General features: G+C 38.2%; 1 protein-coding gene and 1 pseudogene across 1 annotated transcript; both read right to left on the reverse strand.

Annotated features, from left to right (window-relative positions):
- Positions 1–227: 227 nt before the first annotated feature.
- Positions 228–24,269, reverse strand: LOC141623430 (mannosyl-oligosaccharide glucosidase GCS1-like). Its single transcript, XM_074439539.1, has 23 exons — positions 23,879–24,269; positions 23,730–23,803; positions 23,337–23,588; positions 22,447–22,621; positions 21,746–21,832; positions 21,313–21,381; positions 21,101–21,197; positions 20,018–20,100; position 19,135; positions 17,967–18,073; positions 17,169–17,287; positions 16,963–17,070; positions 16,790–16,863; positions 15,976–16,101; positions 15,803–15,870; positions 14,851–14,997; positions 14,592–14,642; positions 6,094–6,150; positions 2,119–2,265; positions 1,550–1,641; positions 1,305–1,414; positions 680–743; positions 228–576 (listed from the first exon to the last, which is right to left on the reverse strand). The coding sequence occupies exons 1-23, from the start codon at positions 23,954–23,956 to the stop codon at positions 414–416; spliced, it is 2,349 nt and encodes a 782-aa protein (XP_074295640.1). The 5' UTR covers positions 23,957–24,269; the 3' UTR covers positions 228–413.
- On the reverse strand, positions 19,425–20,007 carry LOC141621865 (ATP synthase subunit a, chloroplastic-like; annotated as a pseudogene).
- Positions 24,270–24,659: the final 390 nt, after the last annotated feature.

The following is a 24,659-nucleotide window of genomic DNA, read 5'->3' on the forward strand; positions in this document are numbered from 1 at the left end:
CAATAGCGTGTCAAATTTCGGCGCCGTTGCCGGGGAGACGGTGATATTCTTTTATTTAGTTTGTCTTTTGGCCCAGGTCTCGATAATCCGAGCACATTCCATTTGATCCCGAGCCCGAGAAGACTTTTGGAGCTAGACAAAACTTTTTCAGGGAAATTCGTCAAGCAGAAGACTCGAGTAATTTACGAGGGAATTTAAAGACTAATAAATTTAAGAAAAAAATAACATTAAATAGAAAAGCTTTATTTTTTTTCTTTTTATTTTGGGCTCATTTTGAGAAGATACCTCAAAACTTAAGGACTATTTACAGATAATTCAAACTCGGGTTTTTTCCGAAAATTTTGAGCAAACTTAGGATATTCAACAAGCATTGCATAAATGCCATCCAACCAATGTTGTTAATCGTTGCATGATCACAAGTTTGAAATCCTCCAACCATTGCTGTAACTTTCCGCCATGATGAGTACGATAAGTGATGACCAACCAGTGAATGGGTGTGCGCCTTTACCTTTCCCTGTGTTCTGATCATACTGTTCCCATATATAACCTGTTGTGTGATAGTTCTCAACAACGTTTCTGCCAATTGAAAAATAATTAAATTAAATGAAACATTAGGAGATAAACTAGGCAACCTAGCACACACATCCTGCTAGATTGGTGGCAGTAGTCAATACAGTACCGTATTAGGTTGGTTCTCAAGTCCTTGTATATAGCTCTAGCTCTCGGTTTATACGGCCCATCCGCTGCAAAAGGTTAAAGGCATATCAGTACATCACAAATGTTACGCCCATGAGCACTTATTTAGTCTCTTATGAGACAGTCTGACCTCAAATAATATAAGATCGACTCATTCAATTTTATACGATCCACTTATTTACTTATTGACTCCGTAAAAGAACTTCTAGTAATATAATACAAATAGTTACTAGTTATATGGATTATTAGACTTATCATCAAATAATCTCGTACGATAATTTGGATAAATATCAGCCAAAATGTCCAAATTGTGTAAGAAGTAAAGAAACCTAATTAACAATGTCAAAGGAACTGTAGAAATGTAAAACACACTGTAATGTATAATTTTTTTTGTCGGAAAAATCTTGGGCTGAAGCCCATACAGCCTGAGGCCGGATCCACCCCCTGCACTAAGGTTCTATTGTCCTTTAGCCAAAGTGCGTTCAAAGCTCATGACATTTAAAGTAGAATTTGTTAAACCGCACTAAACTGGAATCAGCTCAATCTTCAAGGCACCAAAGTGAAGTATTTCTATAGGATTTATATATGAAATAACGTGTACAGTGTACCTTCGGAGTAGTATTTGAGAGCGGAGAGAATCATATAATTCATGTTCATCCAAATTGTTCCTCTCCAATAGGGTGCATCATGCTCTGTGTTGTGTTTCATGTATATTGAGCTGGAGAAAACAAATTATATGAAATGAAGATCTGAATCGCCGCTACTTTACAGGAGAACTATTAAACAGGCAGGAAAATATTTAAATTCTCTAGTACCAGCAAAGAACTAGGTCATGCTGGAGAGTATACTGAACCTTGTTTTAGCAAGGGAGGGAATCCCATAATCAGTCCACAGTATGCTCTTGTCAGAAATTAGGTCAAGTTGTTGTTCTAAGATCCCTGATTCCTGTAACAGAGCATTAAGTATTCGCAAAGTTAAAGAATATAAGAGAATATAGTAAAAGATCTCGGAATGCATAGCGTAATCATAGGTGGGCTAGTGGTATCTTTACAATAAAAACATCTTCCATTGGATGTCGTAAGGAGAGGTAATCACTATCTGTCCTCTCATGTTGTACCAATGGCATATTGGCATACACGAGACAATGAGACTCGTGTTACTGAAAGGGTATCGTTCAAAGTGTTTTTGGGGATATCATCTGACAGAAGGAAACAACACATATTTCTAAACATAGGAGCCTACGTTTCCTATAAATCACGGGTCTCAAAGAAAAAGAAACTGAGGCGCTGAATTTTTTAAGTCATAGTTCATGAAAGCAGAACTAGCAAAACTGAAATATTGACGCATCTAATCTCATGACAAATTAACCCGTGAGCACCTAACCCTCTAATTTCAGAGCAACAAAGAAGACGCTTAACTTACAGGTGGAATAAGTTTTCCCATAAATGGAAAGAGGCTGACATAACCAACATGAGGCACAAACTGCAGTGTTGGCACTTCCAGAACCTCCCGTACCATCTCTTGACTAGCATAATTTCCATTCACAATCAATCGTTTGTGTAACCGAACCTACATAAAGATTGGCAATATGAACATCATGCATATGAATGATATACATACTGCGACTTAGTTAATGCCTTCACTTGGTTACTGTTTTGTATTGGTCTTAGCTTAGTGAGCTTCTAATCTTCTACTTTTAATTTCTGTCACGGAACATGTCCTTTCATTGGTACCTACACTACATATTTTCAATGTGAAACCCAAGGGTAGTTAAAATCTAGGTAGCACCAAAATGTACAATGACACGACACGGACACGTAACACAGCATCTCATAAAATTTAGGACACGGGACACGTTACTTAAATTTAATAAAATATATATTTTATAACTATAAACGTTCGATTTTTTTTTTGTAAATGTATTTAATATGAAATTTAAAAAAGTGATGGTAAAACTTGGCCATCACTATAACTCATTTTCCTTTCCCACCCAAAACCATTTTCTAATGAGTCTTTTTCGACAGCTCATTTCTCGTCTAAAGAACATCATTCACCCCAAATGGTGTTCAAATACTAAGGACACGCGTCGGACACGGGCCCAAATAAACGAAGAAAGTTAGACACGGCTTTATAGACGTCCGACACGTTTAGACGAGTGTCGGTGTCGGACACGGGACGGCTTGTTAAGAGGAGTGTCCGTGCTACCTAGGTTAAAATTAACCCATCATGAAACAAACTAAATTATAATTATCGAATTAGTAATAAATAAATAGGAAATGAGGCGAAGAGCAACCCATGAACAAGGGAAAGTTTGTAGTAGTAGTAGTAGCCACAAGAGAGGAAAAAGAAGCTAGGAAACCAAAAATAAGAATTCAAGCCATCTCTTTTAATTTATTTATTTTTATTGGCAAAAAGTGATATTATAATTATCGAATTAGTAAGAAACTAGTTTAGACCCCGTGCAATAAATGCACGGTATTTCGAGTTTATTTTATTTTTAATATAGTAGTATCCCATTAATTTTTTCATATTTCTCGTCATAGCATTTTGCTTTGAGAAAAAAGGTTGTAACTCACAATTAATCATGAGAATTGAGTAATGTGCTGACATATTATTATAAAAAAAAAAAAAATTTTATACCACAAAGCTAAGGATTTCAATTTTTAAATTCTCTTAACATTTTTTTTTCCTCACGAAAGTAATAATAGCGATTTAAAATTTTGTCTTATATGTAGAGTATATGGGTCAACTCATTCTCAAATAATAGCATCAATAAAAGATTTAGCAATTTATAATTTTATATAAATTTTATTTATATTTTAATTAAGATATTATAATTTAAAGTTTAGTGAAAATAATATAATTTGATGAAAAGATTAATTTTAATGAAAAGACAATAATTTAATGAAATAAAATATATTAGTTTCTTTATTTACACTTAATTATACTTAGCTTCCTTATTTAAGAAGATGCTTTTTGGAGGGAAAATTGAGAGATCACCTATTCTTTTAGTAAATAGGGGATGGGAAATGAGGCAAAGACATACTCGTGCGAGAGCAAATTATGTGTAGCAAACACATGCCAAATAGTGGGCTAAGAAGTGTTACAACCTTGTGGTTTGAAGACAAGTCAAGGCCCAAAGTATCAGAGTCAAACCAAGGAGTCAAACACGAAGTAGCAGGTAGCCGCACAGTGCGGCTGGAGCCGCATCAAGCGGCTGGAGCCGCATCAAACGGCTGGATCAATCCACGAATATCAGTTGGCCGCATCACGCGGCTAGGGCCGCACCACGCGGCGGAGCACGAGACCACTCAAATTGCAATGCCTCTTTGGATTCCTTCTTTAGTTATTACATTTAGGCCCTGTTCTTTTGGACTGAAATTGTCTGAACTGAATTGAACTGAACTTAATGGAACTGAACTGAACTTAATGGAGCTGAGCTGATCTGAACTGAAATAATAATAAAATAATAATAATAATAATAATAATAATAATAATAATAATAATAATAATAATAATAAATATTATAATAAAAATAATACCAATAATAATAATAATAAATATTATTATAATATTATTCATCAAAAATAATAATATATTAATATAATCTAATAATAATAATATAATAAGATATATAAAAAATAAAATATTAATATAATAATAAATATAGTAATAGTAATAATAATAATATATTAGTAATATAATTGATAAAATTATTAACAATAATATAATATATTAATAATAATAATAATAATAATAATAATAATAAATAAAAAATAAATAATAATAATAATAATATAATAATAATAATAATAATAATAATAATAATAATAATAGTTCTAATATAATAACTTATTAACATAATAATATTAGTAATAATAATAAATATGTGATTAATAATATTAATAATAATGAGTATATTAATAAAATAATAAATATAAAATAATAACTTATTAATATAATAATAATAATAATAATAATAATAATAATAAATATGTTATGAATAATATTAATAATAATGAATATATTAATAAAATTATAATAATAATAATAATAATAATAAATGTATTAAATTTAAATATAATAATATAAACAATACGAATTAATTATTAATAAATATAATAGTAATATAATAAATATAAAAATAATATAATAATAATAATAACAATAGTAAATATATTAATATAATAATGATATCAATAAGAATAATAATAGTAATGTTGAAATAAACTAATATGAACTGAACTGATCTGATCTGAACTAAATTGAGCTGAACTGAATGGAGCTAAATTGAACTGAACTTATTAGAACTGAAATTAAGTCCAAAAGAACAGGACCTTACTTCATGACATTAATTTAGAATTTAATGGGCTATAATTAGTCATCAGTTTTAGCATTGAGGATTATCTTAAACATTAGGAAGAATACATTGCATCTTCATCTTCTTAGTTTTCTTTTCCAATAAAAATTGTAAACTTTAATTATTCATGGAGGGCTAATCTCCCAATTCTTGGGACAAGAGATTGAAACCTTCAAGCTATTTTGATTGTAAGACTCAATCTTTATTTTGTCATTTGGATATCAAGTATTGTTTTGTTTAATTATTTGGTTGTTAATTTACTTCTAGTTTGATCACCTAGTTGTTTAATTAAGACACAATTGCTAGTTTGGGTAATCGAATCCGATTGTTCATTTACATAGATATTTTGTAGCAACGATATTTCATCAATTTGTATGCTGATTCATCGTTGTTGATTTATAAAAAGATAATACTTGTATGAATCAAACCGTATCCCGCTTGTGAATGCGTTCATTCATCTTTGTTAATTCTCATTGATTTATTCTACGTTATGATTAAACTTAGACGCTTGGATCAGGTTGTCATATTTGTAAGGGCTATTTACGTACGCGTCCGTAGTGAATAGCTAAACATAAGTGAGAATAGAAATTCATGATTTCAATAACAAAGTATTCAATGACAAAGTAGAGTAATTGAGTCAATGATCAATCTTTAGTTTGTTGGTGGAAATCGTTTGTTCCAAGATTCGTTTTATTATTATTTTCAATACCAAATTATTGCATCTTACTTTAGTAGAATTAGAAACAAATTTAAACACCCCCCAATTGGTTACACTAGAGATAATTTATACACACATTTGATTAACATTTACACCTTCCTTGTAGGTTCGACCCCTACTTACCCTTACTATTAGTTTGAGTTTGTAGTGGATAAAAATACTAATTTGGAGACTTGCGACAAGTCTAGCCAGTAGTTATAAGGGCATTCTACCCTAAAGCAGAAACTAGATGAAAAGAGTGACAAAAAGTCAGGGAAGGGTTAGGAGCTGGAATTTATTATCATGTCCAGTTTACTAAGGAGTAATGGAAAATGCAAACCTTTTCAGTGTGGTTTCCAAAATCAAAATATGCTCCATGATCCTCATCAAAATGCATCTGTAGAGAAGACAAAATCAAAAGATATATCCAGCTAACAAGGTCATTTGATATATGTTCTCCTACAACAGGGTAGCGATAAAATTTTAATCATAGAACTGATGGCTTATACTAGAGGACCTTTCCAACAGTTGCCTATCAAGCATACCGAGGATAAGTCTTGTAAATAACTCTAGTTGCTGAGGACCCCTCCCCAATTTTACTCCTTCAAGTCTTCAACCCAAAGTGTAACACCCCCATACTCCAAGTGCCTTACCAGGACCACTCAGGTATGAAGACATCACCATCTCGGTCGCCCGAGGTATGATAATCAAATAGACAAAACAGAAACAACGTTTATTATAAATAGTTTAATGAATAAATACAATCCTCAAAACCAAACCAAAGTACGATACAATATTCTCAAATGATAACTAACTGAAATGTAAACAAACTAAGACTACAGCGGAAGACTCCTATCCTCATGTCGTGGCATCCCAGCTATCCCAGTACTCATCTCAATACCTGCTCAATATCGCTCACCATCCCCGAATGGATCACCGCAGTTTACAAAACAACACCGGGTCAAGACTAATCACACAATCAATATAGATAACAATAATAAGATAAACAGACAATTTGAACCGTCACACACACACACACACACACACCACCAAATCCCAACATCTCAATCACCGATCGTCCACCTGGACGACCACCGCCGATGGGGGACCGCAGCCGTTCCCACCTAAGCCCCGCTCATCGTACGAGCGATAACCCTGTCCCATTAATGTGCACATCCCCTTCCGTGGCGGGTTCCACGAAGGGCGAAACTAGGGCGTGAAGTCACTCCCGCAAGTGACCCCACTCAGCCGAGAACGCATCTCGAGAACCATCAACAGCAATCACAACCACAAACACAATACAATCATCATATCAAACAACTAACTACAACACATCACCAATATCCCATTATGGGACTAATACCGAGTAGAAATCCTACCGGAAAGCACAACAAGCAGACGGTATCTACGGTGTATCAAAACGCCTCTTCTATGAATCCTCCTCCTAACACATAACACATAAAGACTACACATCACATACTACTCATAAAACCCCTAATCCCTAAATTAGGGTTTAACCAATCTTAACAAAACATTATAAAAATTATGTTAAAAGCTTACCCTCGACGCAAGGAACTCAACGATACGAACTACGACACGAATCGACCGTCGAACTCCGGAATTGCTAAGAATGCGATTAGGAAGATGAATCGATCGCTTTCTCTCTTAAACGGGGTTTTAGGTTTTGTAAAAGTGATTTAAAACAATGACGATTATGTTTAAATACCTTAATCGCATAATTAACAAAACCCGAGAAAAACTCCCCGTAAAACCGGACACTCGATCGAGTACCCAAGGTACTCGATCGAGTACCCCTTACTCGATCGAGTACCTGACTACTCGATCGAGTACCCAACAGTCGAAACTATTTTATTTCGCAACTTGCCCTTACTCGACAGAGTAAGGGCTACTCGATAGAGTACCCCAAGACTTATAAATACGGAGTATTACAGTCTTCCCTCCTTAAAAGGAACTTCGTCCCCGAAGTTCAAACCACTACTAAACAAAGGTACTCCCATAACATTCCCGACTCAGCAACCGAACATAAAACATGATACTAACCCAACTTATCCCGACGAACATCCCGACACAACATATAAAAGGTGTATAAAACTCTTAAAAACTCTCGCGATCATCTCCTACCCCCCTAAAAGAAACAAGGTTACGTCCTCGTAACCATACATACCTGATCAAAGAGGAAAGGGTAACGTTCTTTCATGATATCCTCTGCCTCCCATGTAGCTTCCTCGGTCTCGTGGTTAGACCAAAGGATCTTAAGCAAAACTGTCTCGCCACTCCTAGTCTTTCTAACCTTTCGGTCTAGAATCTGCTTAGGCACCTCAAGGTATGATAAAGACTCATCTAGCTCTAAGCTCTCTGCCTCCAACACATGTGACGGGTCACTCACATACTTCCGCAGCTGCGATATATGAAACACATTATGCACTCTCTCTAACGCAGCTGGTAACGCCAGACGATAAGCAACTTCCCCAACTCGCTCTAAGATCTCATAAGGCCCTATAAACTTCTGACTTAGCTTGCCTTTCTTCCCAAATCTCATAACTCCACGCATCGGAGACACTTTCAGAAGAACCTTGTCCCCAACTTGAAACTCTATGTCCCGACGATGTAGATCTGCATAACTCTTTTGTCGATCTTGGGCTGCTCTCATCCGTTCCGATCATCTTAACTGCATTTCCACCATCTCATGCACCATCTCGGTCCTAAAACCACTTTGCCTCAAAGCACTATCGTCCCAACAGATTGGACTCCTACATCTCCTCCCATACAAAGCCTCAAACGGTGCCATACCAAATCTTTTGGTGTGATAGTCATGTTGTTGTAAGAAAACTCTATCAAGTCCAACCTCTGCTCCCAGCTACCACCAAAATCCATCACACAAGCTCGCAACATATCCTCAAGAGTCTTGATTGTTCTCTCGATCTGCCCATCCGTCGCAGGATGAAATCTTTGTACTCATCTTCAAAGTCGTTCCCAACGATTCTGCAACTCTTTCCAAAACCTCGATATAAACCTCGCATCTCTGTCAGACACTATGTCCTTAGGGACTCCATGTAACTTAAGCACGTTCTTTCGATAGGCCATAGCCAATTGTGCCTTAGTCCATGTATCTTTCATTGGAACAAAGTGAGCTGACTTGGTCAAACGATCCACTATCACCCAAATCATGTTGTTACCTTGTTGACTCTTAGGCAAACCCACATCGAAATCCATGGAAATGGATTCCCACTTCCACTCAGGCACCTCTAAAGACTGAATCTTACCTTGTGGTCTTCTCTGTTCCCATTTAACTCTTTGGCATGTCAAACAACGGGACACAAACTCAGCTGTCTCTTTCTTCATCCCAGGCCACCAAAACGTTTTCTTCAAATCCTTGTATAGCTTGTCTCCACCTGGATGAACTGAATATGGTGTGCAATGCGCTTCTGTCATGATCGTCTTTTTCAACTCCTCATCATTAGGAACACACCACCTACCATCAAACCTCAAACTACCATCTCTATGAATAGAAAACCGGGACCTTTGTCCCTTTCTCTACTCCGCTCTCCACTCAACTATCTTAGGATCCAAAGCCTCGCTTATCCCGAATGTCATCATAAAACTCCGGATGTCTTGTCATATCACCCATGGCATCTCCTTTTCGCATCATATGTATCCCAAAGCTCGCTACCTCATCCCTCAACCTCATCAAAGATAGAGTGTACACGGGGAATGTACACTCTTCCTACTCAAAGCATCGCTCTACAACATTGGCTTTCCCTTCATGGTAGATAATCTCCATGTCGTAATCGCCAATCAGCTCCATCCACCTCCTCTGTCTCATGTTCAACTCCTTCTGCGTGAAGATGTACTTAAGACTCTTGTGATCAGAAAATACCTTAAAGATTGCTCCATAAAGGTAATGTCTCCAAATCTTGAGAGCAAACACCACCGCACCCAACTCCCGATCATGAGTAGGGTAGTTCTCCTCATAAGGCTTCAATTGCCTAGAAGCATAGGCAATCACTTTACCATTTCGCATCAACACACATCCTAACCCATTCTTCGAGGCATCTCGTATAAACCTCAAAATTCTCGCTCCCTTCAGTAATGCGAGGACGGGAGCCGTGGTCAAACGCTCCTTTAGTGTTTGGAACGCCGTCTCACAACTCTCATCCCAACGAAACCTATTCTCTTTCCTCATCAACGCGGTCATAGGTCTAGCTATCTTGGAGAAATCTTTCACGAACCGTCGTAGTATCCGGCTAAACTCAAGAAACTCCTAACCTCAAAGCAACATTCTTGGTGCTTCCCACTTTGTCACCGCCTCAATCTTCGCCGGATCCACTGACTACCCCATCTTTAGAGATTACATGCCCTAGAAAAGCAACTTTCTCTAACTCACACTTGGACAGCTTAGCATACAACTCATGATCCTCAAAGTCTGCAACACGATCCTCAGATGCTCCTCATGCTCCTCTTTAGTCTTAGAGTAGACTAAGATGTCATCGATAAACACCACCACAAATGGTCCAAGAACGTCTCAAGATTCTATTCATCAAATCCATAAACACTGCCGGCGCATTAGACAACCTAAACGGCATCACCACATACTCATAATGGCCATACCTTGACGTGAAAAGTTGTCTTGGGTATGTCCATCTCTCTAATCTTCACCGATGGTACCCCGACCTCAAATCAATCTTAGAAAAGACTGTTGCACCACTCAACCGATCAAACAGGTCATCTATCCTTGGCAAAGGATACTTGTTCTTTATCGTCACAGTTCGGCTCCTGTAATCTATGCATGACCTCAAGCTCCCATCTTTCTTCTTCACGAAGTAATCGGTGCTCCCCAAGGCGATACACTTGGTCTAATGTATCCCTTCTCTATCAAATCATCCAATTGCTTCCTAAGTTCCTCCATCTCCTTAGGACCCATACGGTACGGTGCCTTAGAGATTGGCCCCGTCCCCGGCTTCAACTCCACGGTGAAATCTATCTCCCTCTTGGTGGCAACCGGAATCTCTTCGGAAAAACATCTCGCAAACTCTCCCACCATGGTATCTCATCAATCGCTTCGGACTCTCTATCCGGTCATCTCTCACATGGCACAAGATCAACGGACATCCCTTCCTCAGATAAGACTTCAAGGTGACAGCTGCAATCAACTTAACTTTGGGTTTGACCAGAAACCCACGATAAGACACACTAACACCCTTTGGACCTCTTAAGGACACTTTCTTTTGATGACAGTCTATCTTAGCTTTATACTTTCCTAACGATCCATCCCAACTATCATCTCAAAACCATTAAAAGGAAACTCTAGCAAGTCCACAGGAAAGTCGACTTGCCCAACTATCAAAGATACATCTCTAAACAACCTCCCACACGATACGGACTCACCCGAAGGTATGAAAACTTGCTCACTAATGAGACTCATATACTCTCAAACCCAATCATGTTTTACATGACTCAAGACACAAACGATCGGGAAGCCCCGAATCAAACAAAACAAACGTAGGAATACCATTAACAAGGAATGTACCGGTGATAACGTGCGCATCTTCCTCACCTGCCTTCTTCTCCATCATGAACAACACCCATCGGTCTTCTCGCCCACCTCCCGGACAAGATCTTGGCGATGCGGTCGGCTTAGCACCCGACCCTTGATTGTTGTTGTTGTTCGTCGGTGTCTTCTGATAAGAATTACCGCCGTTGCGGTTGCCTCCACTCTGGTAACTCTGACTTCCCCGGTTTGGCCATGATCCAGCCGGTCTGTTGCTCGCGAAGCTCTGCGCAGGTCTCTGAAAAGATCCCGGTGCACTCGTGCACTCATGTCTCTTGTGGCCTACGCCACCACAACCAAGCAGAGTCACTCCCGGCCTATTGCTCACACTCCCACGGCCACGCCCAAAGGAAGCCCCCTTGATCAACCACGACCCTTAAGAAAACCCCTTAGGATCGATTGTGGTTGCCTTTCTTGTAATTAGATTGGCCACCACCCTCGCTCTCGACTTCCTCTTCTAACCACGGACCTCTCCCGAGCCATCTCCACCTGACCTCTCAGCTCTTCCAGCCCTCTCATAAGCTTCCTTAACATCGGTAAGGATTCCCACGGGTAACTTATCCATAATCGTGGTAGTCAACCCTCTCTCAAACCTCAATGCCAGGTTCTCCTCACTCAAACCCATATCCTCAGCATACCTGGACTTCTCATTGAACCGTCCGTAGTGCTCGGCCACCGACATCTCGGCGGTCATCTTAAACTTATCAAACTCTTCCCTCAACTTACTCCTCACATGCTCCGGCACGAACTCCTTCCTCACGGCCCTACGAAACTCCTCCCAAGGTATAGCAGGTAAGCCTTGGTTGGTGTATATCTCCTTAGCACTCACCTTCACCGAATCCCACCACTTGCCGCCGCCTCCCTCGATAGAACGCGACTGTTCCACCCTCATCTCATCGGACAATGAACCAAGTCTAAGATGTTCTCCATCTCTCTCAGCCAACTATCAAGCAGATTAGGCTCCCCAACTCCCTTGTATTCTTTCGGGTTAAACCTCGCAATATAGAGGCTTATTTTAGAATGATCAACCTCCTTCTCCTTACTCTTATCCTTGTCCTCATTCACTCTCTTCAGAGTCTCAGTAAGAGCGTCCTGGTGCTCTAACATCTTAACGATGTCATCCACGGTCATAAGCTCAGCTCTCGCATACAAAGCAGTTCTCTTGGGCGGCATCTTGAAGCTATATAAGAAAGGGTAAACATAAACACACGTACTAAACCTCAAAACACGAACACACGATGCCCAGAACCCACTCGATCGAGTTCCCAAACACACTCGATCGAGTAACGGGCTACTCGATCGAGTGCCCCACGTACTCGATCGAGTACCCAAACTCCAAAACCAAACAGACCTTCTGATCTCTTACCTACTCGATCGAGTATCTAGGCTACTCGATCGAGTGATTTCTACTCGATCGAGTACCCTAGTTACTCGATCGAGTGCCCCAAAACTCGATTCTGGACTCAAAATCGCCAAAAACCCACCCGATCGAGTCAGTCCCACTCGATCGAGTAACACTAATACGTAAGAGCTACTCGCATATTACGTCATATGCTAACATGCTAACTTTATAAATCACATATTATATCATAACAATCATGCTATTAATTGCCACGTTGTAAAACATTCAACATGCTATCATTTCATCAACAGTTTCTATATACATATCATCACTTTTCTTTCACATCTCAACTTCCAATTCGAACATCCATCAATCAACACATCCATCACATTTGTAAACAAGTTAACCAAACACACATACGACAAACACTTCCCCCTGTGACCGGTTCAAAGTTGTAGGGCGACCCCCGCGACTTTAGGACGTCTCCCAAGCCTTTGCACTAGCTCCTACAACTTTTACCCCGGGTTCATTTTAATTGACTCCCTATGTTCATTAAGTTCATTGGTTACAGGTTTCAGGATCGTCGCTCTGATACCATTTGTAACACCCCCATACTCCAAGTGCCTTACCAGGACCACTCAGGTATGAAGACATCACCATCTCGGTCGCCCGAGGTATGATAATCAAATAGACAAAACAGAAACAACGTTTATTATAAATAGTTTAATGAATAAATACAATCCTCAAAACCAAACCAAAGTACGATACAATATTCTCAAATGATGTCTAACTGAAATGTAAACAAACTAAGACTACAGCGGAAGACTCCTATCCTCATGTCGTGGCATCCCGCCTATCCCAAGACTCATCTCAATACTCGCTCAATATCGCTCACCATCCCCGAATGGATCACCGCAGTTTACAAAACAACACGGGGTCGTACTAATCACACAATCAATATAGATAACAATAATAAGATAAACAGACAGTGAACCGTCACACACACACACACACACACACCACCAAATCCCAACATCTCAATCGACGTCCACTTTGGACACCGCCGCGATGGGGGACCGCAGCCGTTCCCACCTAAGCCCCGCTCATCGTACGAGCGATAACCTTGTCCCATTAATGTGCACATCCCCTTCCGTGGCGGGTTCCACGAAGGGCAAAACTAGGGCGTGAAGTCACTCCCGCAAGTGACCCCACTCACCCGAGAACGCATCTCGAGAACCATCAACAAAGAATCACAACCACAAACACAATACAATCATCATATCAAACAACTAACTACAAAGACATCACCAATATCCCATTATGGGACTAATAACGAGTAGAAATCCTACCCGGAAAGCACAACAAGCAAGAGACGGTATCTGGTGTATCAAAACGCCTCTTCTACGAATCCTCCTCCTAACACATAACACATAAAGACTACACATCACATACTACTCATAAAACCCCCAATCCCTAAATTAGGGTTTAACCAATCTTAACAAAACATTATAAAAATTATGTTAAAAGCTTACCCTCGACGCAAGGAACTCAACGTTTTGAACTACGACACGAACTGACCGTCGAACTCGGAATTGCTAAGAATGCGATTAGGAAGATGAATCGATCGCTTTCTCTCTTAAACAGGGTTTTAGGTTTTGTAAAAGTGATTTAAAACAATGACGATTATGTTTAAATACCTTAATCGCATAATTAACAAAACCCGAGAAAAACTCCCCGTAAAAAATAGGACACTCGATCGAGTACCCAAGGTACTCGATCGAGTACCCAACAGGTCAGAAACTATTTTATTTCGCAACTTGCCCTTACTCGACAGAGTAAGGGCTACTCGATAGAGTACCCCAAGACTTATAAATACGGAGTATTACACAAAGGTCCGATCTGACAACGAAATGCTAAGATTACCAACCTTGTTGAGGATTTCAAAATCGACAACTGCCTGAGCCATCAAACCATAATCCTGTAAAAAGCCATTCATAAGCCTCGGTGAACAACAGGATAACAAGGCCCATATACAAAAATTACATCGAAGAATCTCCTCTACAAATACGGTTTTCAGCGGTCGGATATACGATATGATTATACCACGAGTTGCTATTTTTGGTAAACACTTCATTGATCGATCAAACGGACTAAATCTGAAAATCACAATCAATTTTACTTCATACCTTTCCTAGTCCACGATTCTCGGAGAGTTCGACAATTGTATGCAAGCAATCTGCAGCAAGAAGCATCCAACATCTAAGGTCCACGTGTCGTTCATCTTCACTGGGGTGGGAAGCACGTGGATAATCATCTAATCCAGATGACAGTGACTGCAAGGTTCCAAAATACACCGACTTTATTGGTCATTGAAAAAAAAGTGTGCATAGACGGAATTTCCATAGATGACAACAAATTGTGCCGAGGTATGACAGGTTTGGAATCAGTTACTTCGTCCGCTTTACCAACTTTGTCTCATTTAGAATAATAGGCCAAAATCGCAAAGTCCAACCTTCATAAGCAAAGTCATTAAAAAAACATTCCAAGATAATAACCAAAGAGGGCTAGTTGCTGAATATGCTCAATCCCCAATGAACTGCACGTCCGTATTTTCATTCATATCATGGTTATTAAAATCCTTTTTTCTTGGTAGAATGTTTGTCATCTTCTACAGTAACTCTACACAACATGCAAGCCAGAGGGAAAACAATTGACAAATTGAGTGATTCATAGATTTCATTTTCCCATTGATCTTAAGAGAACTCCATATTTAAGATTTTTTACCGAAGAATTTAATGGAACATAACTCCATGCTCGGAATTGTGAATGTAGCAATTTTTTCAAACTATCTCGACAAGATCTATGCAGTGGTTCAGTGTTTCCTACGAGAAACAACTAAGGTAGTTAATTTTTCTATAACCGACAAACATTCAGCCAAGCAAAAATTAAAACACATCAAAGTTAATGTGTAAGGTTGCGATTCTAATGGGCACAGCTAGAAGCTCCAGGTACAGAACAGCTCCACCAGATGTCAAGTAAATAACCAGTTATCATGAGAACATCAGTCAGATTCTGAAGTACAATGAGCTGCATAAATGAATAAACGATAACTGGAAAAGTAGAAAAGTCAGGTCATACTTGTGGATTCAATTCCCGAATGGTAACATTATCTCTACCATGCCAAAAGTAGCTGGTGGGTAGTTTTCCTGCAAACAAAGGGTATTCTTACGTACATTTGGATTGAGAAGAGATAAATCCTACACAATGCAATAATCATTGATACATACATAGAAGTGAGCAAAAACACACACCTGATTGCGACGTATTGAACCATTTAAACCATGCATCGAGGCGAATCAATGCACAATCCAAGAAGGATGAAATCTCGCTGCTTTCAGCTGCAGTAAATTGGCCTGTCTTCACTCCAGAGACCAGATCTGAAAGAAGTGTCAGTAAGCTGAATGAGATTGTATACAAGAAATGGTTTCTACATCATAATATTTTTGGGACAAATCGGACAGGGTATTATCAAATAATGTATTCAGATTACAGCTAATCAAGGGAGCGAAACTCTTCGAATCTCTAGTTCACTGATTTCTTTTGGCACATATTATCGTTCATTACCAATAGCCAAAAGGACGATACTTCTCAAAAAATCATACATGTAATATAAAGACTATAAACTCTCTCTCTTGAAACGTTCCAACTTTTGAGATTTGAGGAATACATTATACACTAAATGGCTACATTACCCTCACCCTTACACTCTCATCCAACATCACACCATTCATACCATGTCCACAAAAAATTAACCCACCAGCCACTCATCACCAGTTTACCACTGCCACTACCAGCCAGAATGCACCCCTACTCATCTTCTCTCACCCAACATCCACCACTACTGATCTCCTTCTCTCACCAAACATTCACCCTAATTTCTTTTGGCACATATTATGGTTCATTACCGATAGCTAAAATGATGATACCTCTCTCGAAGTAACACGTCATACATACTTGATACTTAGACAGATAGGACACTTCTGATATAGCATCCAAAAGCAGTACATTTCTATTACTATAAAAGAATTTTCAGTTCCAATTTAACTATTATTAAAACATTTGTACCATGTAAAACCAAAAACAATGTTGGAGGATTGCCGTCTGATGGATACTGGGAAACATATTCTTCAGGAATTTTACTGCAGGATGTACAAGTCACAATATTAAAATTTCTGATAGTTAATAACATGGTTGCAGAACACTTTCACGTTGAAAAACCAGTACTCCGTAATAGTTACCTTAAAGCTTCAGCATCCAGAATTTGTTCACGTGGAATCCAACCTTCAATATTTATTAGATCTAACCAGTGACCAATGATATCCAAGCAAATACGAATATCCCAGCGCCTAAACAAAACGCAATAATGGCAGATACTAGACAGTTAGTCAGTACTCTTAAGCATAATATAGTGCAGATTAAGAGACAACTGAAATATGTACCCCACCAGATCAAAAGTTGATGAAAACCTTCATCCCACAAGAAGCCCCTAGGGAATATCGGGCGACAAGGAACAGCAGTGTACAGCTCTGCAGGCCAGTATAACAGAAATTCATCACTTTTTATCTGCATCAAAAGGAACCAAATTTAAAACTAATATCATTAAAAAAAACCTGACATGAACGGTAATAACTGATAGTCTGAGAGTAGGCATACTACAGCAGCAGCAGCAGTGCCTCAATGGCTCCCGCAAATTGCGGGGTAAGGAAGGGTCGGGTGTACGCAGCCTTGCCCTTGTGTTAGCAACACAAAGAGGCTGTTTCCGAATGAGTAATGACCCAAGATGAAAATTGCGTCGAGAACTGCACTGAAGGACCGCTACTTCACACGAGAAAGAAGCGCAATCACTTTAGTGAGCCATTTTCATTTATTCAATCAAAATCCAAAACCAAAGAGTGATGAGTCTTTGGCTCCATTGGAAATATGGAAAAAATGATTTAAGAATTTGATAATAAGAAAAAAAAGACAGATGATTATAAGATGCATATCCTTACAGTAGCTAAACAAATATGCAAACATGCACAGACAAACTTTAGTCAAACTGCACAAAATTTTGATAAATGATAAGATGGAAGGAATGACAGTAGTCGTTCTTCAAGCTGACAAAATGAAGTTGATGCGTATCCGAAAGATCCCTTTTTATAGACATTCAGTTCGCCGTCAGGTTGAATTTACTAGTAGTTCTCGCTAACTTCTACACAATGTTCCAACATAAAGAATGAAAAAAAGTTACCCAGATACTTACATCAGATTTACTCGACACAGATATTTTTGACTGGCCATAGAAGTAGCCAATGCCACCAAGCAAATTTGAAACAGCAGCCTTACCAACAACAACCGAGTCGGCATCAACTTGAATAGATATAAGAGGCGATGATGACCAACAGGAAAACACATCAGCAAAGCCCCTACATAATTCGGCATAGCACATCACAGGAAAACAGATTCGTAGATAATTATGTATAGTTTCAGACAACTATCAATGACAACCTTTTATCTATTTCATAGTGACATACAGCAGACCTTGAGTGTCAAGACTACAACGTATTTGACCATCCTAAATGGCTAGAGATTCAAGACAGCGATTGGTAAGTATTCAGGATTCCAGGGTTCATCTTAGAAAACCAAGTTGAATTTACATGTTCTCGATCCTTTTAACAGGCCACCTTTTACCATGTTTATCAGTAAGCGCTCAAAGCCGTACCAGAGAAATTGTTGTAGCATATTCAATACTTTCAAATTTACACGGGCACTGGCTGGTCTTTGTTAGTCCGTATCTATATGATATAGAAGATAGGCTTAACTAGACTCAGAGCTGCACAAACACAAGTCCAAACTTATATGAACATTTCCATCAAACCTCCGACCAAAAGCTAATTTTGCAAAAGTAAAAGTCAATTTTCAACAAATATAAATCACGATTGGTCTTACCCCCTACTAGAAGTCAGGTTTTGGCAAAAATTATAATCATCCAGGATTGATTTTCATAAAAAAAAAAGGCTTTTTAATTGCCTAAATTGACATTTGGTAGGAGATTTGAAGAAAATGCTCATATGAGTTCTGAAGGAAATTTATGCAAGGTACACGTTTTGAAAAAAAGTGATATGGAAAAGGTGTGCTCTATCAACTAACCTTCAATGAAATTGCAAACTGGATTTCAATGTTTTGACATGCTACTTAGGCCCCAAGTGAGGTGGTCTAAATCTCATATACCAACAGGTGACGGTTACTAAAGCTACAGAAAATATATTTGTCTCCAGATAGGCAACATTACTATGAAACGCAATTTGAACCCAAACAGGGAGAGCTGCCAACTACAGGCAATGTTTCAATAAGCAACCAAAACATTCTTTTTTGAAACACTTAAATAAATGAATTCTACAAGCACTGGATACCACATATCAGGTGCAAACGCTCTACGTAAACCAGCCATTTTTTTTTTTACAATTCTCGACTTTTTATCTACTCCCTCCGTACCACACCAAAGGTAACGTAGGGAAAATTGGAGTATTTAAGAAAAAGTGGAAAAAGTAAGGGTAAAGAGGGAAAAAATAGGTGGGGTATGTAATTGTGGGTTGGTAGGTGGGGTATGTAATGGCATTTTGTGTAAATATCAAATGGGTATAAAGATAACTTGGTAATGTTGTGGGCCAAATAAGGAATGTTACCTTTGGTGTGGTACGTCCGTTTATAGTAAGTGTTACCTTTGGTCTGGTACGGAGGGAGTATTATAGAGGTTCTTGAGCCAGACATGATTGGATCTAAATAAAAGAAAGACTGATTCTTCCAAGACGAATCAATGACAATCCTCCATGTATTCGCCTATACAATATGTGGCTAAAGTTTCAAAAACAAGAGCTAGAGTCCCACTTGTAAATAATTCGAGGAACATGACAGGCATAGGAACCACTAGAGGAATAAGAAGAGAACTACCAATTCATCCGCTAATCTATTTCCAATAAGTCGGAACTAAGTGATAGAGATTTTCTGAATTCTTCTAAAATGTTAATGGGTTGAAGAGTTGGAGTTGATTGATCGAATATATTTACCAAAACTAAACTAATCCTTTTTTTTTGTAAGACCCACGTAGTATTAGGCTACTGCCATGAGTAAAGCTAAAGCTACCGCGGTATTATATCATTCGTGGGTGCGGCTAACTCCCCATGAAGTACGTATCATTTTCTATGGGAAAAGATCCCCTGACCAATTAGAAACAAAAATAGGAACATAGTCCCAACAAAGGGAACTTAAGGACGATATTCTTCTCCAAGTTGAGTTTTATCCCAAAACTGATACCTTCTCAAACAAGTTGAAACATGTTTGAAATTTGTCCTCAAACTCATACTTCTTTTCCCTTAGCTTCTTGGTCAGGGATTCACCTGCATGATTTGTTACATCAGCTTGTTAAAATATACAGTAGTTCTGACTTCTGAGCATCCGCAAAGGGCACTTTTTACTTCCCATATGCCTCCTCTTTCATCAAATGGGAACCCCATCAATGCACATACCTCCCCAATATATGGGGCTCCTCCATTTTTAGGGGAGGTTCCCAAATGAAAAGTAAGGGCAAATGATATGTCTTTTGGGGAGGTTCCCATATTTTTGTGTGTAAATTTATATTGTTGAGGAACCCCATTGTTGCATAAATGCGGTTATAAATTGGGGAGGGTATATGGAAAATTAGTGGAAAATGAGGTGGACGAATAAGAAAAGAAAAGATAAAATATGAGCAACCACACCATTGCGAATGTTAACCAACACAAAACTATGCAAGTGGTGGAGCTAGGGGATTGGGCCATTGGGGAGGGATAGCAGGGGCGCTCGCTCCCGCTAGAGGTTAAGAATTTCAAAGTTTTTTGTTAAACTTTGAACTTTTTGAGTTTCCCTTATACCATTACCCGCCCGCCCCCACTGAGTTCAAATCCCATAAAACACACAACTCAAAATAGTCAACAAAATACACAACCTTTTTTCACCTTCAAAATCTTGAATTTCCCAAGTACATTGTGTTTATGGCAAACAAAATAATAGAGAGTATCCATTTTACAAACAGAAATGTACAGATTGTCACACTTTCAATTAGCAAAAAAGTACGATCATCTAACTGAATTTTATTTTTCAGGGATTTACAGTTCCAATGTTATTTAATACTCGTATCAACCATTCAACCAAACAACCCCTGAGATCATTTGTCTATTGCAAAGGCCAAAGAAGATACGGAAGAGTGAAATTCACATTTTTTTCTCTCTTGTCGCATGTCACAGAGCACGGTAGAAATTACCTAGCAGATATATGAGCATATAACAATATATGACCGCAGTACTTTCAGAAAGTAGCTTGCTGGAGATAATCAGATCACAAAATACAAAAGGAACCCACCTGACAACGCACTAATTCGTTCTTCCACTCTCGAACTATTCAAGTCAGTACCTGAGACAAAAATAAAGTCTGCTCCGAAAGGAAACGTAGCAGAGATCTGTAGAACTTTCAATTAGTAAAGATCATGAAAGTGACAACCTTACAAGCCCTGTCACAATAAGTAGGCAAGTGGTGAGGATATATATCTTATTGTGTTGCACAGCAATAATTACCTGAAAGACAGCGACATTGTAGGAGTGGCCAGAAGTGTCCGGAAGCTCTAGACGGCCAAGGTTTTTAATCTGCCATGAAACAGAGGCAGCAATGACATCAATTATAGTCATCTAAGAGCAGATAAGGACCATACTGAAGCCATCTTGTCTCAGGCTGAAGCAAAATGAATCTTATAGGCGAGTTGCAAGCATGTACGATTAAGGAGTATACTTTTGAAATTCAAAACCTAGTGGCTTACCTAAAAGCACGTGCTCTTACCTCTTTAGCCATTTATTGAATCCAAACAAATTAGCGCATAGCGCCAGCATCATGTTGAAAAGAGATTTATTCTATCAATTGTATAGCCTTTATGGTAAACAAGTCTACTGGTACAAATCCTTGAAGCAATTTCCCATCAATTATGATTTATTTAAATTAAAAGAAGAAAACTACCTTATCTGCGAGATTAACTTGAACAAGGTTAGACAATTTGTGGAAATCTGATGTCTTGAGACCAGAATACTGAACTTCCACGTCGTTCTGAAAAGGAAAATAATGTGGAAGTAAACAGAACAGTATTCTGTGTTTTTTCATTTATTTCAGGAGCAGCAATGTCCAAGAGAAGTAGGGAATAACTTTAAGACAATACACCCGCATAAATAAACAACTAAAAATGATTACAACCAATTATTTCAAGAAGCACATTGATTATTGATGTCCATATTATGCCAAACCCTTGTACAGTCAGTTCTATAGAACAACCTGGTCATAATGGTCATGGACCGGCGAGAGAAGTACATTGTTCCAACCTACGAACACAGCAATATTTATAATTATCTGAAAAAAGAGACCTATGATTTGATCCCCGACAGTTTATCACCATGCAATTAGTAAGAAGACACTTTACTTTTAGAAGTTGTCAGCATGTTTCAACAGCAAGCATCAACAAATTCTTTGCTTCAGTTAAATGGTTGCACAATGCATATATGAAATGAAATTAAGATGACCAAAAAGGAAAAGATAAAAAATATAATAAAGAAAATAAAGGTACAAACAGAAAGGAGAAATTATGTGGCTGAAATCAGCAGAGTAGGAAAGGAAAGGAAAGGAAAGGAAGAAAAGCAAATCAGATGTTTGCCCGTCTGGTAGCATACTGAGGATTTTAAATGCAATTGCCAACCTCCAACATCCCCTCTTGACCCTGAAGCCAATAGAGAACTTCCACAAACACCCAAACAATCCCTACTCAAACTGCTATCATTTTCATCTTCATCGGCCACATAAAAGAACAGATGACCAGTTTCCAAGACATCCACATCTTGGCTTAACCTGTGAACCAATGAAAAAAATGAAAATTGCAGGAGAAAAAAGAAAGCTGCAAACTCATAGATTTTAAAGGATTAGCAGGCCATTACATGTCTAAAACTCGCACAAGCAACAAATGGATTGAAGAATATGATACTCATCAATAGACAAATGTAACAAATTAATTAGAGGAGATGGACAAATATATGCCTGGATGCAACAGGAGCAAGCATTTTTCTTCTATGACAATTAACAAAGGCTGGAATACATTATCATCTGACATAGAATTCTTTTCAACTCAATTCCTATACTATCGTGATGCATGTCTTACCAACTAGTCATCTGAGGGGGTAACCGAAATATACGTCAATTAGCCTAGGATTCTGATCTTGCACATATGCAGAATAGTTACTAAAATTTAGAACAAATAACAAAAAGTTAGATCCAAGTCACCAAACATTTCAATTTTTACACATCAGATCAAGATTTTAAATAAAACAAAAGGTAAGAGCCATATAATTCTTGGGAGTACATTCTAAGTCTCTAACTACACAAATTAATGTCATCTCAGTGGATGAAATAATTAATCAATTGCATTTCTATCTCAACTCAAGTTTTGCATACCAACCAGAACTACTTACAGAGCAAAAATAACAAACTTTGATTATGTTACACAGAAATGAAACCTTCAAGCCAAGCTACCATTAAGCCAAACAAAAGGAAAAGTAAAGACAATTACTTGTCATTCTGTACATCAATGCGGACAGCCCAGTCACCTCCGTAACCAGCACCCTCCACCTTTGATTTCACAAAACTAGTCTCCAAGGTTAGCTCATTGTCGACAATACGCTGTCGTGCGTAATCTCGTCCATTATGATCAGTCCAGCCATAAGTGGCAAGGTCATCAGAATCTTGGCAGACGTGTCGCATATGATACTGCCCATCTTTCACACCAATCCACATCAATCCAGCAATCAGCGATTTCGGCGTCCTACCAGAAACATTCACTTGTTATCGATTCACATACATTCAAATGCAACACAAGCTTAACTCGTAAACATAGTAGTAAATGCCTTAACTTTCAAGTTTCCATCAGAACAAAACAAAAACAAAAATTAAAGCAGTGAATCACCTAGCGCGAATACCAAGATAAACATGTGGACGATACGTTCCCCAATATAGGCTCTCTTTGTGATCCCCTTGAAACTGAAATCATCACAAAAATCATTGAAAAAAAAGAAGGTAATTTACAAAAGTGAGGTAGAGATGATGGAAATAAACCTGAGGAAGGTCCGTGAGTTTAGGAGAAGGAAAAGGAGAGATAACCCTGGGTTGCGAACTTGCGTCGTCGGAATTCATGGCGAAATAATTGTAGATAAAGTATGAAGATGTTAGGAAGACAAAAAATGGCGGAAATGAGAATCAACTAAAACTTGTATTTGATTTCTTGTGATTTTGATGATGATCTTCGTGGGTATGAGAAATGAAGAATTTCTTCAGTTAGGGTAAATTCGGAGAAAAGGAGAAGAAAAATGGGGTGAAGAGCGCCATGGATGAGAAGCATGAACAAACAATGGGACTTCATTGACTATAATATTTCAGTACGTAAGACGGACACCATTGGAGTAATATTTTAAGCTGACTTCGCTTTTGTTTTACTGTACTAAAAAAATGGTGTACAAGTGCATCCGCTAAGGAGAGAAATAGCATTCCTTTTTGTCTTCTCTTTTCTCAAATTAGCATTCTCATTGTTGTACCGACCTCCCCCATTATTTGGAGATCCACTGTTTTTAGAGAAGGCCCCCCCAAAAAAGTAAGACAATTTGTATTACTTTTGGGGATGATCTAAGTACTCCATTAATTTAACGTCTTAATTTGTTTAAGTTCTACCGACCCTTTGGCCTTTGTTCATTTGAATAGATAGGATTTGCACTGAACTATAGAATCTGAATTTTTTTAACTGAATTTATTAGATTTGAATTGAATTGAATTTATAGGATGTAAATTAAATTTATATAATTGGAATTGAACTTAAAGATAGTGACTTTAAATCCAAAAGAAC

This window comes from Silene latifolia, chromosome X (assembly GCF_048544455.1).
Source record: "Silene latifolia isolate original U9 population chromosome X, ASM4854445v1, whole genome shotgun sequence".
Lineage (NCBI taxonomy): Eukaryota > Viridiplantae > Streptophyta > Magnoliopsida > Caryophyllales > Caryophyllaceae > Silene > Silene latifolia.